Raw genomic sequence first — 16574 nt, 5'->3', positions numbered from 1 at the left:
TGAAAAGAAAAATATAATGCTTCACTAATATGAACTAAACATAATGTACAAACTCTTGAGAATTGAGCCTGAAAGCATAGGTTATCAGGGGAAGGCTGATTGTAAGGTTTCCTAGGCTACAAGCTCTCACAGCAGTTACGTCTATCCCTGAGCTGTTATGGTTATTTCCAAACTCTGAGATGCTCAGCTGTTTGTGTATAACCTGGTTGGTCCCTGGAACTTTGGGTATCTGTGTGACACCTGAGACTCAGACCCAGAGTCTGGCAGCTACGAGTGTCAGATTACCCCATACAGCAAATGTTAAAGACTCTGAAAAAAGAGATCAGACTTCAATTAGAGATATGAACGAAATGGACTTGGTTATGACTAAGGTAAATCAGACTGAAGGGTAATGTATGATATTGACAGTGTTTTTGAAGCTTCAGGTTCTGTGTGGGACCAAAGGAAGAGATGTTTATTAGGTGCAAGATCTATATTTTTGTGACACATTATATAATTTGACTTGTATGATCAGTTTATTCAAACAACATAATTACATGGAGCACTGACTGGAGAGTGAGGTCTGGTTGGTTTGTGCAGGTTAGCGTGAAGCCCCCAACACATCCCAGAACAATTCTGGCAGAGAATGAAGAGGTACTTGCAAAGCCCCCTTGAGAGACTGTGGGAAAATGTGGAAATATTAAATTTCTCCACCTGGGGAATTAGTGACATTCTCACAAGCATTGGGGGCTACCAAATAAGAAGGCCGAGCCACTGACCTTGCGGCTTGCCCTTATGACGTTTGTTACTATGAGGGAGAGGCTAAGCCTATTTAAAATGGTATGTAAGAGTCACCCCCAGAGAGCCTCTTTTGTTGCTCAGATGTGGCCTCTTTCTCTAAGCCAACTCTGCCGGTAAACTCACTGCCCTCCTCCCTACGTGGGATGTAACTCCCAGGGGTGTGGAACTCCCTGGCAACATGGGACATGACTCGTGGTTATGAGCTGGACCCTGGCATTGAGGGATTGAGAAAACCTTCTTGGACCAAAAGGGTTAAGTGAAATGAAACAAAATAAAGTTTCAGTGGCTGAGAGACCTCAAATAGAGTCGAGAGGTCATTCTAAGGTTACTCTTATGCAATATATAGATACCCCTTTTTAGTTTTTAGTGTATTGGAATAGCCGGAAGGAAATACCTGAAACTGTTGAACTGTAATACAGTAGCCTTTATCCTTGAAGACGATTGTATAACTATATAGCTTACACTGTGTGACTGTGTGATTAGGAAAACTTTGTAGCTCCCACTTCCTTTACACAGTGTATGGACAGATGAATATAAAAATGAGGACCAAAAAGTAAATGAAAATAGGGAGGGATGGGGGATGGCATGTTCTGGGTGTTCTTTTCCACTTTCACTTTTATTCTTAATCTTTTTTTGTGTATGATAACAAAAATGTTCAAAAATTGAATGTGGTGATGAATGCCCAGCTATATAATGGTGCTGTGAACAACTGATTTTACACTTTGATTGTATGGTATGTGAATATATCTCACTAAAATTGAATTAAAAAAACAAAAATAATGAGTTATCAGTCACACCCACTAGAATGGCTACTATTTTTAAAAAAAGAAAATAAGTGTTGGTAAGGAGGTAGAGAAACATGATCTCTTATTCATCGTTGGTGGAAATACAAAATGGTATAGTTGTTGTGGCAAAGTTTGGTGGTTCTTCAGAGAGCTAAGTATAGATTTACTATATGATCTGGCAACCCCGCTTCTAGGTATATACCCAAAATAACCGAAAGCAGGGGCTCAAACAGATATTTGCACACTGGTTCACAGCGGCATTACTCACCAGTGCCAAAAGACAGAAGCAACCCAAGTGTCCATAAACAGATAAATGGATAAACAAAATGTTGTATATACATACAGTAGAATATTATTCATCCGTAAAGAGGAATGAAGTTCTGATACATGTGACAACATGGATGAACCTTGAAGACATCATATTGAAGAAAATAAACCAGACACAAAAGGACAAACATTGTATGCTCTCATTTATATGAAATAATTAGAATAAGGAAATTCATAACGTCAGAAACAAAAATACAGGTTACCAGGGCTGGGGTAGGGGTAAACAATAGGGAGTTAATGCCTAATTGGTATAGTTTGTTTGGGGTGAAGGTGGCATGACATTTAAACATGATTGGCACCACTGAACTGTGTATGTGAACGTGGCTGAAAGGGGAAATTCTGTGTGGAGTATGTTACTAGGATGAAAGTATATAAAAATATCATAGGACTATACACACAAGTGGAGAACACTAGTATAAGGTATGGACTGTGGTTAATGGTATAATTACAGTGATCTTTTCATCAGTTTTAACTGGGGAGCATCATGGGTGCAAAATGTTGGTGATATGGAGAAACTGTGTGACGGGGAGGTATACGGGAGCTCTGTATTTTCTGTCTGAATTTTCTGTAAACCTGCAACTTCTCTAATAAAAAAAAGGTGTTTTTTTTAAAGCAAAACAAAAAACAGAATAAAAATGAAATGTAACTGCTAGAAAAGGATGCTTACCAAATTTTTATCATCAAAGAAGGCCAAAAAATTATGTATGAGGTATCAGGTTTCACCCAGAGTAATAAAGTTTAAAAAGTTTAATGATATCAAGTGTTGGTTGGCAAGAGTGCAGGGAACTACTATCTTTCACACATTCATGTACTCCACTGGTGGGAGGATAAACTAGTACAATCACTATGAAGGGCAATTGATTAGTGTCTAGTAAAATGTATAATGCACTAAGCTTATGACCCAGCCATTCCATCTCTCAGTACCTAATACTTGCCCATGTGCCAAAGAGACAAGTGCAAAGGTGTTTGTTCAGGTACTGGCTGTAACAATGAAAAAAACTGAAACTGATTTTACATAGTATTAAAAAGTTAGATCTTTATAAAGAGATCTCCAGTAAAACAAAAACAAGCTCTAGAATGACACATATAATATAAAACAGTATGTTATCTTCTATATGTGTATAGAAAGAAGTCTGGAAGGATATACACCAAACCAATAATGGTGATTACCTCCAGGTATGCATAAAGACGATTGGAATTAAGGGTACTGGTGAAAGCGTTGTATTTAAGATTTATCTGCGATTTTATTTTATTTTTTAATAAGTTTTACACATGGTGCAACATTGAAAAGATGTCCCTTAGCACCATTTCTCTCCCCAGAAGCAACCAATGTTTCTGTAATACTTTAATATTTTACAATTAAAATGTATTTCTGTATTAATTATATAATTAGGAAGTAGTGTGATTTGTTTTTAAAAGAAAAAAAGAATGGAAGTGTATTCAACAATAATTAAAAGTAGTTACCACCCTGGGAAAAATAAATATTCTATAGCAGGAGTCAAATTCCCTTTTCCAATGTCAACTTATCTGTCTTTTCTAATGTATTTTTAATACAAATCATCATCAGGCATCTGAAAGAGGAATTCCATAGATGCAAAACATTGGACAGAAAAGAAAAATGCACACTGAGAAGCCAAGCCAAGAATGACACTTCCATTGCATACATCATGTTCAGCACCAAGAGCTGTTACTCTAATTTTTGAATGTTGTGGTATCTCTAGATACCATATGCTCACCCCTGTAAAGTCAAGTGGTGGTCCTTCCTCTGCTGAGACCCCTACAACACAGCATCCCACTGCCTCCCCTAAATCTGGAGCTTCCCAGAGGTGACTTGTGGCTGCCAACTTACATCACTGTCATTCTCCCAATTGCAACTATAAAGTAAATGTCTTTTTTCTCTCATTTTGAAATGTTTCCTTAAAATGGCAGCATTTACTTGGTCTCTTTTATGACCACCGAGTAACTAAGTTTTTATGTGTGTCTATTGCTAATGTACTTGGATCCCAAAGAGGAAAACTGAAAAAAAAGTAGTTACTGCTGAGAGTTTAAGTCAAGAGTGATATTTCCTTTTACTCCTCTGTATTTTCCAAATTTTTTATACAGCATGCACTACTCTTACAACTGAAAAAAAAATGCTTCCTAAAAAGGGATCTATAGGAAGGGAAAAACTGAAATTAATATTAAGAAGTCACCCAGAAGAGCAAAAACTCAAAGTTGAAGATACAGTTCAATTACCAAAGAGCTGTAAGTCCTCACTTAAATCACTATCTCCCAACCCTGACCCTAGGCTACCCTGAATGAGGTTAGACACCCCTATACACAGGCTCACCAGGTTTTTGACCTGATGCTGGGTGCTGGCTTTGAAAGCTACAGTTGGCAGTTCATTCCGAAGGTAATCCAGCCACTTTTCCACAATGTCCTTAGGGACTAGGTCTGGGGAAAATAGAACAGATGGGGCTGGTAAGAGAACATCACTTTGATGGCTTATTCCAAAGATTCTTCTACCCACACCCAAAGCTAGGCCCACCTCCTGGCAATAGATATCTCTGCTGGCCCTCTCAGTCCCTGTCCAGTTACCAAGTTGGAATTAGAAAGGATGGCCTGGTCTATGGGACAAGTTAGCCCTTCCAGAGCAGGCCTCTGCCCCTTGGGGAGAATGAGCAAACTAGCTGTTCGTTCCCAGATGCCCTTCTTCCAAGACAGTGCCCAAAGTGCCCAGAGGCCTCCTACAGGTTGTGCTTCCCACCCCCTCTCTGGATCATTCAAGGTTGGGACAAATGTCAAGAACAACTCTGACAAGAATGGCTATCATTTATGAAGTACTAGCCATGTACCAAACACTTATTAATCCTCACAACAACCCTGTGAAGTTGGGACAATCACTACCCATTTTAAAGCTAAAGAAACCGACACTCTCAGAGGTGACATGACTTACACAGTATCCCACAGAAAACAGATAGCACAGCTAAGATGAGACCCTGACCTGAGTGAGTCCTGAACTCATGTATTCTCCCACCTAGCAGGCTGCAGAGTAAGTCTTATCTCTTGCCCCACTCTCTCCCAAACCTCCAAGCTTTGGTTTCTAGCTTGGGGGAGAGGAGCTCTCCAGGGTTGTCCACAAAGCTCAAAATGGCAGGAACAGGTGATTCAAAGGCAACAGGCCTGGATTCCACTCCCAACTTCTGCTACACTGTGTGCGTGTGAGCGTGTGTGTGTGTGTGTGTGTGTGTGTGTGTGTGTGTGTGTTTAGACAAGTGACTTCACGTCTTAAGATTCCTGGCTTTGAAAACTGAAACAAGAATCCCTACCTTGCAAGACTGTTATGAATACCACTGCATTGCTGGATCTCAGTGTCTGGTCCCAAGATAGTCTTTCAAGAAGGCCTGGCCCCTTCCCTGCCTTACCCAATCCTGCCTGTGCTGGTTTGAATACATTATGTCCCCCCAAACACCATTATCTTTCATGTATTCTTGTGTGGGCAGACGTATCAGTGTTGATTAGATTGTAATTCTTTGAGCGTTTCCATGGAGATGCACCCCACCCAACTGACTGGATAATTTCCATGGAGGTGTGGCCCCACCCATTCAGCATGGGCCTTGATGAGTTTACTGCAGAACTATATAAGCTCAGACAGAAGGAACGACCTTGCTACAGCCAAGAGGGACACTTTGAAGAATGCACAGGAACTGAGAGAGGAGCTGCAGATGAGAGACAGTTTGAAGACAGCTGTTGAAAGCATACTTTTGCTCCAGAGAAGCTAAGAGAGGGAAAACACCCCAATAGCAACTAAGAGGGGCATTTTTGAGGAACTGCAGCCTAGAGAGGAACGTCCTGGGAGAAAGCCATTTTGAAACCAGAACTTGGAGCAGACACCAGCCACATGCCTTCCCAGCTAACAGGTTTTCCGGACGCCATTGGCCATCCTCTAGTGAAGGTACCAGAATGTTGATGCCTCACATTGGACACTTTATGGCCTTAAGACTGCAACTGTGTCACCAAATAAACCCCCTTTATAAAAGCCAATCCAGCTCTGGTGTTTGCATGCCAGCAGCATTAGCAAACTAGACCACTGTCCAGCACCCACCAATCTTGTTCAAGACCAGGACCAGTTTCTTACTGCCTTCTGCCCGCAGAACAGCCTCTTCCATTTGGAAGCAGCGGCAGCCCAATGGGTCTCTAGCATCCAGGACTTCCAGAATCACATCAGAATATTCTACAACCTGCAGAGCAAAGGACAAGGGAGATGAAGGAAGGGAGAAGACTGGTTACCAGTCACACAGGTCCATGAAAGAAAATGTCTTCATCTTTGTCAGGAGAAATAGAAAAGGAGAGATGAAAGGACTGGATTGGTGCCCTCCTCAAAGGCCTTAAGAAATGGGTGTCTATACCTTACGAAACTCCTTGTAATAAGCCTTCCTCGTGGCCTCATCATCCAGCTGAGGAAACATATTTAATTCCTGCAAAACTTCTTCCTAGAGGAGAAAAGAAGAGCGGTCCAGGGAGGGAAAAGACAGCACCAGGGTTTGGAAATACTATAGGAGGCTGGGGAAGTCATGTGAGTCTCAGCCCACCCCAGAGTAACTTTAATCAGTCAACAAAGCTAGGAACTAGAAGAATAATGGATAAAAACATACATAGTACACGTGTATGCCTATGTGTGTGTGTCTGAGCAGAAAACACCAGCTGGAAACCTGAGTGTACACATGGATGTATGAGGGAGAAATGTGAGAGGGAAGTATAAGTGAGAAAAACAATCTATGGAGGACATGGGACAGGGGAGGAAAAATGTGTACTGTATGTTAAAAAGGGAGCATGAGTTGGAAAATGTGTATTTTGTGTGTGAGACAAGAATATATGTCAGAGAGGTAGCAAGAAGCCCCACAAGGAAGACGACACCCCCTCATATATGCTCCTCTCTCATTTCTCCCCTCATACCCTCACTCCATCTCAACCCCTGCCCCTCCACCCTATTATTTCCCTCTCATCTTCCCTCCCTGTCCACAACACTGTCTCACATCCTCTCCACAGTGACCCCCTACTTCCTCTCCCTCTTTCCCTTTCATACAGCAATGGGCAAACCCAAGCCAGGTTCACTCAGGGGGCAAAGGAAGTTCACACCTTTTCCTCAAACTCCTTCTGGCGTCTCAAGACATCTTGACAGTAGCACTCGATGGTCCTGCGTCTGTGTCTCTCTTGCTCCCGGGCAGTCTGCTGCTTCTCCCTCATCTCCTCTACCTAACAGGTAAACACACACTGTGACTGTATCCAACTGGGTCTGTAGCCTAAGGAAAGGATGGGAATCTAAGAGTAAAAGGGAAGGGGTAACAGTGTGACATCACAGAGGCAGGAGGAGCAGGCATACAGGGAGAGCATGTATAACAGCAAGAGATAGAGACAGAGGGTTTCAGAGAAAGAAAAAAAGCAGAGATGAAGGAAATGGAAGAGCAGCAGAAAAAAATAAAAAGAAGGTATGTGTGAGTCTGAGAGAGAATACATTCTAGGCAGAGGAAACCACTTAATACCAGAGGGGGAAAGAGGACAAGGTCCTGGGATACTCTCATTTAAAGAGCAGGAAGAGGAAAAAGCAGCAGAGGAGACTGAAAAAGACTGGTCAAAGAGGAAGGAGAATATTGAGGAGAGTGAAAAGACAAATCAAAATAAGTGTTTCAAGCAAAGCATGGTCTCAAAAGCTGAAAATCTGGATATAAGGACAGAAAACTATCCATGGATGTGCTGTCAGAGAATGCCCTGGTGATGCTGGCAAGAACAGTTTCAGAGGAGCAGTGGGAACCTAAGCCAGACAGTAATGTACTGGGAGGTGATGAGTTGGTGAGCAAATGGAGACTTTAAAACAAATTATCAAGGTGACCTCATTCTCTTCCCCCTTCCACAACCAGCTTCAACAACTCTAAAAACCCCAGCTTTTCCTTCTATCCAATACTTCTGCAAATCTGGCATTCAAGCCAGGGCATCCTCCATCCCCCAAGGTAAGGAAAGGGCTTACCCTCTTCTGCTTTAATTCAGCCTCCCATTTGACATGATCATTGATGTGAAAAAGCTGAGGAACGGAGGGCAATTTGGAGGCTGCTTTCTTCCCACTCTGCTTTGCAGTCTGTTCATTGCACAAGAGAAAAATATCAAAAACACCTAATGAACCCATAGAACTTCCCCTCCCCCGGGGAGCTAAAGCTGCTTAGAAATACAGTTGTGGGGGGAAAGACACAAAAGTAGGCAAAAAGAAGGGCTCTGTTCTCAGATCTGTGCACCTGGCTGGGGAGAGACAGGGACTCACTGAAGAACTTCAAGGAAACAGTGGGGGGAGGGAAAGTGGCAGCTGGGGAGGTTTCCCAAATAAAAGATGAGAGAAAAGCTTTCTAGATGATTAATTCTCAAAGTATGGTCCTTGGAACAGCAGCAGCATCACCTAGGAACTTGCTAGAAATGCAAATTCTTGGGATACCATGGGCAGATCTACCAAATCAGATACTCAGAGGTGGGGCCCAACAATCTGTTTTAACCAGCCCTCCAGGTAATTCTGGAAGGCTGGTTAAAGTTTGAGAACTTTAACAATGCTAAAGTTTGAGAACCACCACCCTAGCCCAAGCCTTACTTGCCCACAGCTTTCTCAGCAGGACCAGGAGATCCAGGAGCTGGGGCCAAAGACTGAGTTTTCTCTATGAGAAATCAGAATCAGAGCGATTCAAATCCTAGCTGGGTGACTTTGAACCTAGAAACTTTCTCCCTACGAGCTCAATTTCTTCATCTAAAAAATGGGATTGATGATAACCCCTACCAAGGTAAGTCAAGAAGAAGGAGCCTACGGCTTATGGTAGGAACTTAATAAATGCTGCCAATTCTCTGCTTTGGCCACCCAGAAAGGAAGAGAAAGACAGATCCTTGGATTCCAACACAGTGCTCTGTCCAGTCATCCAACATCTATTTGTTTTGTGGGTTTCTCCCAACGCAGGCCATCTATTCCTGACCTTACCCCCAGTGAACATACCTGACCTGAGGACAGGACCAACTTACCTTCTTGCAGCCTTTCGAGCCTTTACCTGCCTTTTTATTTTCTACAAGAAAGAAAAAAAGTGAACCATCATCCACCTATCTACAATTTGTGAACAGCTTAGTCAATGCCAGGCCATCCTGGGAATCTGAGTAAGCCCCAAATCCCATGCCTATCTAGGGCCAGAACAAAACAGATACAGACGGCAGCAAGAGGGTCAGGGATACAATGTTTACAGCATTATTTCAATGTAAACTCATATAACTCTTAAGGAAATTCTGTAAAGAGAGCAACCTGAATGTGCACTTATGATTCCTCTCTGTCCCCCAACTCCTTTTGCGGGCAATCCAGCAATTTCAGTACCAGGCTGAGGTGGGGGGAACCAGCAGCATGGGAAAGTGATCTCTATTGCCCTAGCTACTAAGCCAAGATGGATGCCCTCAGCCCCACCTTGGGAAGAGAAATACCCCTTCCTGTTTGTATATGTTATGTCCCCCAGAAAAAGCCATATTCTTTAATGCAATCTTGTGGGGGCAGACATATAAGTGTTGATTAGGTTGGAACCTATTGGTTCAGTGTTTCCATGGAGATGTGACTCAATCAACTGTGGGCAAGACCTTTCATTCAGGGTGGGTCTTAATTGGATCACTGCAGTACTTTAAAAAGAGGTACACAGGCCCAGACGCACAGCAGCTGTGACATTTTGGAGAGCAAGTGAGAGTGACATTTTGAAGATGACCACTGGAAGCTGACACTGACATTTTGGAGAATGCCATATTGAAATGCAACTTGGAAGCAAGCAGACGCCAGCCACGTGTCTTCCAAGCTAACACAGATTTTCAGGACGCCACTGGCCATCCTCCAGTGAAGGTACCCTGTTGCTGATGCCTTACCTTGGACACTTTATGGTCTTAAGACTGTAAGTTTGTAATCAAATAAACCCCCTTTATAAAAACCAATCCATTTCTGGCGTTTGGCAAAATGGCAGCATTAGCAAACCAGAATACTGCTCACGTTGCCTCCCAAAGGACTTGCCTTACTCAGCTCAACTGCTGCTTCCCTTGAATAAAAGGAAGAGAGAGCTGCAACTTCCCCAACCATGCCTTAACAAAACCCAAGAACTTAAGAGGCCTCCAAGCCTTCAATGAGAATTCTGTTTGTCCTCCCATTCACAGTTGGTCTCTTCAGGAAAAATTACTTCCAGCAAGGGGGCTAAAGGAATTCCATGAGAGGGAGGTTCTAGAAGGTCAGGATATATACCAACAAATATAAGCAGCTCAAAATTACCAGAGAACAGACTCCACAATCACACCAGATGACTCCCACTGAAAAAATGAATGTAGGAAACAAAAACTACTGCAAATTCTTAGAGAGATTCAAGACACTTCCAAGGAAGTATGAGAGAAAAAAAATCAATTTCCAAAACTTGACATGGAACATAGAAGAATAACCATTACAAAGTTCTGCTCCAAGCTAAATTCCTACACCCAACCAAGAGATCACACTTATGTGAAGGTAAAAGACACATTTTCAAGGGAGGGGCAAGATGGTGGCATAGAGAGGAGTGGAATTTAGTCAGTCCCCTGGAACAACTAATAAACAACCAGGAACAACTACTAAATAATTTGGAATAACTGCTGGGGGACAACCGTGAGTGTCCAAACATCATACACCAACTTGGATTGGGAGGAATGCTGAGATTGCAGCACAGAATCTGTAAGTAAAAGCTGTGGAACTGCACCAGGAGCCCCCTCCCTCCATGGCAGGCTGAGATGCAAAACCTTGCTGTGGTAAAGAGTGGCACTCTCCGAGCGAGCGAATATAGCTCAGCTGAGCTGCAACTGGGGTTTTAATTAACAAATGCAGACTGCTGAATACAAGCTACAAACCCCCAATAAGCAGACAGAGGCTTTTAGTGATGACTGATGTTAAAGTACCAAAAGACTCATCTGTCCCAGGAGGGGGAGCCCAGAAGACCTGGTGTTACCTGTGGCCAGCAAGTCAAACTGGTGGGTCATGTACTGGCTCCAAAAGGGGGCTTTCTGTCCCTTTTTCTCTCTCTCAATCCAAGGGGTTTAGAGGAGAAAGCCTCAGCCATTTTCAGTTCACAGCACTCTGACCAAGACAGGAGTGGAGATAACAGAGTCAGAGAGTAATTCAAATGCAGATGAAAACTCCCTAGGGGGTATATCTTCCCTAAGAGTAAGGAGGTGGGGTCCAGCTTTGCATTCAGAACCATATCCCAGAGCCTGGGGGAAAACAGCCGAAACAGAAACTGAAGGAGCCACACCTCCTTACACCAGTCAGGAGCGACAGGCTGACTGGTGCCACCTGCCGGGGAGATTAGGAAAAGCACAGTGACTGGAGACCTCACAGAGAAGTCTGTCATTCTTCTAAGATACACCCTGAATATAACCCCATTCTGAGACCTGAACCCATTCTGGTCTGGAAAAATGTGATTGGGGTAACTAAGGAAACCAGATGCCTAGACAACAGAAAACTACAATCCACTCTAGGGAAAACAAAGATATGGCCCAGTCAAAGGAACAAACTTACACCTCAATCAAGATACAGCTGAGATATTGTTTCACTTTCATGAAACAATCTATTAAAGATTTTCAAAGAAATATGCTAAATCAAATCAAAAACCAAATCAACGAGTTCAGGGAAGATATAACAAAAGAGATGAAAGCTATAAAGAAAACACTGGGCAAAAATAAGGTAGGAATCAAAAGTGTGAAAAAACAACTGGCACAATCTATGGAAATGAAAGGCACAACACAAGCAGTGACAAACAACAGCAGATCACAAGAAACAGAAGAACACACTCAGGAACTGGAGAACAAGATAATTGAAATCCTACACACAAAAGAACAGATAGGGAAAAGAATGGAAAGATAAGAGCAACAGCTCAGGGAATTGAATGACAACATGAAGCACATGAATGTACATGTCATGGGTGTCCCAGAAGGAGAAGAGAAGGGAAAAGGGGCAGAAGCAATAATAGAGGAAATAATCAATGAAAATTTCCTATTCCTTAAGAAAGACATAAGATTACAGATCCAAGAAGTGCAGCGTACCCCAAACAGAACAGATCTGAACAGACCTACATCAAGACATGTAATAATCAGATTATGAAATGTCAAAGACAGAGAATCCTGAAAGCAGCAAGAGAAAAGCAATCCATCACAAAGAAAGGAAGCTTGATAAGACTATGTGCAGATTTCTCAGTAGAAACCATGGAGGCAAAAAGGAAGTGGTGTGATATATTTAAGATACTGAAAGAGAAACACCACCAACCAAGAATCCTATATCCATCAAAACTGTCCTTCAAATATGAGGGAGAGTTTACTCTCTGACAAACAGACAACGAGAGAGTTTGTGAATAAGATTCCTGTGCTACAGGCAATACTAAAGGGAGCACCACAGACAGATAGGAAAAGACAGGAGTGAGAGGTCTGGAAGACAATTTTGGGTAATGGTAGCACAGCAATGTAAGTACACTGAACAAAGATGACTGTGAGTATGGTTGAAAGAGGAAGGTTAGGAGCATGTGGGACACCAGAAGAGGAAAGAGGAAAGATAAAGACGGGGACTGTATAACTTGGTGAAACCTAGAGTGCTCAACAATTGTGATAAAATGTACAAATGTGTTTTTACATGAGGGAGAAAAAATGAATGTCAACCTTGCAAGGTGTTAAAAATAAGGTGGTGTGTTGGTTTGGATGTATTATGTCCCCCCAAACGCTGTTATCTTTGATGCAATCTCGTGTGGGGTAGATGTATTAGTGTTGATTAGACTGTAATTCTTTGAGTGTTTCCATGGAGATGTGACCCACCCAACTGTAGGTGATAACTCTGATTAGATAATTTCCATGGAGGTATGGCCCCGCCCATTCAACGTGCACCTTGATTAGCTCACTAGAGCACTACATAAGCTCAGACAGAAGGAGCAAGTTTGCTACAGCCAAGAGGGACACTTTGAAGAATGCACAGGAGCTGAGAGAGGACATTTTGGAGACAGCCTTTGGAAGCAGACTTTTGCTCCTGAGAAGCTAAGAGAGGACAAACACTCCAAGAGCAAGACATTTTTGAGGACTGCAGCCTAGAGAGGAACATCCTGGGAGAAAGCCATTTTGAAACCAGAACTCTGGAACACACACCAGCCATGTGCCTTCCCAGCTAAGAGAGGTTTTCCGGACACCAGTGGCCATCCTCCAGTGAAGGTACCCGATTGCTGATGACTTACTTTGGACACTTTATGGCCTTAAGACTCTAACCTTCTAACCAAATAACCGCCCTTTATAAAAGCTGATCCATTTCTGGTGTTTTGTGAAAAGGCAGCATTAGCAAACTGGAACAGGTTTTGGTACCAGGAATGGGGTGCTGCTGAGTTTGCAAATACCAAACATGTTGGAACGGCTATTAATATGAATAAGGGGAAGATTCTCGAAGAATTGTGAGGTGCTTGACAGAAAAGGCCTAGATTGCTTTGAAGAGACTGTTGGTAGAAATATGGACTCTAAAGATACTTCTGATGAAAATTCAATGAGAAGACACAAGCAATCAGGTCGGAATTCTCAGATCGCCCCAAACCCAAGCTACCTTTTTTGGGTCCTGGTATTCTCTGCCAGCTGTCTGCTTACAATGCTCCCGACTGAACCAGCCCTCTCACTTCTGCTCAGGATCCCATGCCCTCCAGTTTCTCGAGGGCTTTGCTCCTGCAATCATCCTCTGTCCCTAATCAAACATTATTCACTGTATGTTAGAAAGTTCCATAAGCTAAAGGGGAAATGAAACCTGCCTCCTTCCCATATGTGCATCTGCAGTTCCTGCACGTAAATTTGATGCCCTTCAAAACAAAAGAGCCAAACTTATCCTGAAAACGTTCTCTCCTCGACCCACTTTAACGGAGCTGGTGTCCGCTGAGGTCGCCAAGGAGGGAAAGCGGAGAGCGGGTATAGTGGACTACAGGACCCTTGTCAAGTGCGTGTAAGGGATGACAGTAGGTCTCGGGGTGGGGTTAAACAGGGCATTGGCGCAGGGCCCGCTCGTGGGACGGCGGGGACAATCGGGCAGCAGAGGCCCACGCGGTGAGTCCCATGCCTCCTCCGACCTCGCACTAAGCTAACCTCCAAGTCCCCGGAGGAGGCCCAGAAGCCGCCAATCCTGGGCCATGTTCCGCGCAGGCCCAGAATCCGCCAATCCGGGTCATATCCCGCCCTCCAGGCCGGTTCCGCAGAGGGCGGAAGGACCGCCTGACGCCTTTGCGCTAGTTCCGGGGACGGGCCGGGGAGAACGGGAGAAGGCACCCTGTTTCCTGGGACGGTGTGCCAGGGCCATTTTGGCTAGTCCTACTGCAGTGTTTTGTCCTAGCGTTTCCTGCGAAGTTTCCTTAGCCTGTATCTCGAGGGCGGTGGGCAGGAAACCAGCGGATAGGATTCATTTACCGGGTGTGTCCACGCCAGTTTATCTCGCCGCTAGGTGGCGATCCTGGGCCGTGGAAGCCACCCTGTTCGGTCCTGCCCCGCCCTTTCGACTAAAAAAAAAAAACGTGTTGCAGTTTTTTGTTTTCAGTTTTTAGGCAACCGAAATCGGTTCTTCCCGGTTCCTTGGTAATCTTTGCCCAATAGCGAATCCTCTGGTGAGTGGAGCAGGGGTCCCACAATGCACCTCACCGCAAGGGACAAAACCCCTGTGTTTTCAAATTGGCGTTTCCTCACAGAGGACTGGGCCACTAGTGTTTCTGCTTCTTTGAATCCTCTTATCACTCTCTTCCCCCTCCTTTGTCCTGGCGGTTTATGGACTCTTATGAATATATTCTTTCAGTATGGAAAGCATTCAGTGTCGCTGGAGAAAATTTGGAAGGCCGATAAAGTCTAATAAAAAATAGTATTTTTATCTACAGTGCTACCACCCAGGGATGACCATTAATAATATTTTGTGGTATGTTTCGTGGTAGATTTTTCATGTATAAAGTACATTTTAAGCATGATGACATTCATATTGCACCTTGCCTTCCGTTTCCCGCTTTTGCAACTCACATTTACAGAAAAAGCGGAGCCTCGCCATACCAATTATTTGGCAGTGACTTGCAAAGATTTTTACTCATTTTTCTTCATAAAACCACGCATAGTCTACAAGTGTTAAAAATTCATTAGTAACTGAGATGGACACAGAAATGACCCCTCCCTCCTCCTATCTCAAAGGGAAACATGATAGTGTAAGTAAAAGAGCTATGCTTGATTTGGTTTGTGTTTGCTGACCAATTTTTTGTTCAGGACAAGAACAGAACAGCACCTGATACATAGCCTCTGCTCAATATGTATTTGCTACCTTCCGTTGTTCCTAGTAGAGACTGCTGCTTTTCCCCACAGGGAAGCATTCCAACTCAGCCTGCTGAGCCAGTGTGGGAGGGGCGCGAGCCAAGCTGCGTCTTTACTTACGTTTCTTATGCTGCCATCTGGGCCATTCCACCCACTCCATACTGCTTTGTGATGTGTGTCCAGTCACCGATGTCCCCCAAACAGTTGTTCCTGGCTATTTGCAATAGAAGACGGTTCTGCATTAATAGTAGTAGACGGTAATATGCTGCTCTCAATAACGGATAGAACATATAGACAGAAGGTCAATAAATAGAAGATGTGAAAGATACTATAAACCAACTGGACCTAACAGACATATGTAGAACAATTCTCCCAACAGCAACAGAATACATATTCTCTTGAATGCACATGGATCATTCTCCAGGATAGACCATATGTTAGGTCACAAAACAAATCTCAATAAATTTGAAAGTATTGAAATCAAACAATGTATCTTGTCTGATCAAAAGGAATGAAGCCACATATTAATAGCAGGGGGAGAAATATGAAATTCAGAAATATGTGCAAATTAATTTATGTACTCTCCAACTACTAATGGGTAAAAGAAGAAATCTCAAGGGAAATTAGGAAATATCTTGAGGAGCATGAAAAGGAAAACATGACATACCAAAACTCTTGGAATGAAGCAAAGGCAGTGCTGCAAGGCAAATTTATAGTCTAAATGCTTACATTAAAAAAATAAAAAATATCCCACATCAAGGACCTCACTTCACAAATAGAGCATCTAGAGAAAGAAAAGCAAACTACAACCAAAGGCAGGAGAAGGAAGTAAACAGCAAAGATTGAGTTGGGAGAAATGAAACAGAGAACAAAAAACAATAGACAATCAGCAAAACCAAAAGTTGGGTCCTTAAACAGATCAATGAAATTCACAAGCCTTTAGCTGGACTTAGGAAGGAAAAAAGAGAGTCCATACAGATAACTAAAATTAGAAATGACAGACGGGACATTACTATAGACCATACAGGGAAACAGTTTGAAGAGGATACAATGAGTATGTACACCAATAAATTAGATAACCTAGATGAAATGGACAAATTCCTAGAAATACACAAACTACCAACACTGGGTCAAGATAAAATAGAAGATCTCAACAAATCAATGAGAAGGAAAGAGGTTGAATCAGTAATCAAAAGCCTCTCAACAAAGCAACACAAAGGACCAGACGGCTTCACTGGCAAATTTTTCAAAACTTTCCAAGAAGAATGAACACCAATCTTGCCCAAATTCTTCCAAAATATTGAAGAGGAGGGAAACACTATCTAACTCATTCAATGAGGCGAATATTAC

General features: G+C 42.9%; 1 protein-coding gene across 2 annotated transcripts; it reads right to left on the bottom strand.

Moving 5' to 3' along the window:
• Positions 1-4090: 4090 nt before the first annotated feature.
• LOC119525932 (guanine nucleotide-binding protein-like 3-like protein) lies at positions 4091-15429 on the bottom strand. 2 transcript variants are annotated; one of them, XM_037824719.1, is made up of 7 exons: positions 15345-15429; positions 8922-8962; positions 7897-8004; positions 7011-7127; positions 6281-6364; positions 5977-6112; positions 4091-4325 (listed from the first exon to the last, which is right to left on the bottom strand). In XM_037824719.1, the coding sequence occupies exons 1-7, from the start codon at positions 15382-15384 to the stop codon at positions 4120-4122; spliced, it is 732 nt and encodes a 243-aa protein (XP_037680647.1). In that variant the 5' UTR covers positions 15385-15429; the 3' UTR covers positions 4091-4119. The 2 variants fall into 2 exon arrangements, with proteins under 2 accessions (XP_037680647.1, XP_037680648.1); XM_037824720.1 differs by having other exon boundaries at positions 6010-6112.
• Between the last annotated feature and the right edge of the window lie 1145 nt (positions 15430-16574).

The sequence above is a fragment of the Choloepus didactylus genome (assembly GCF_015220235.1).
Source record: "Choloepus didactylus isolate mChoDid1 chromosome Y unlocalized genomic scaffold, mChoDid1.pri SUPER_Y_unloc1, whole genome shotgun sequence".
NCBI classification, from domain to species: domain Eukaryota; kingdom Metazoa; phylum Chordata; class Mammalia; order Pilosa; family Megalonychidae; genus Choloepus; species Choloepus didactylus.
Note: the sequence above shows the minus strand (reverse complement) of the source record. Positions and strands in the feature narration are given on the sequence as shown.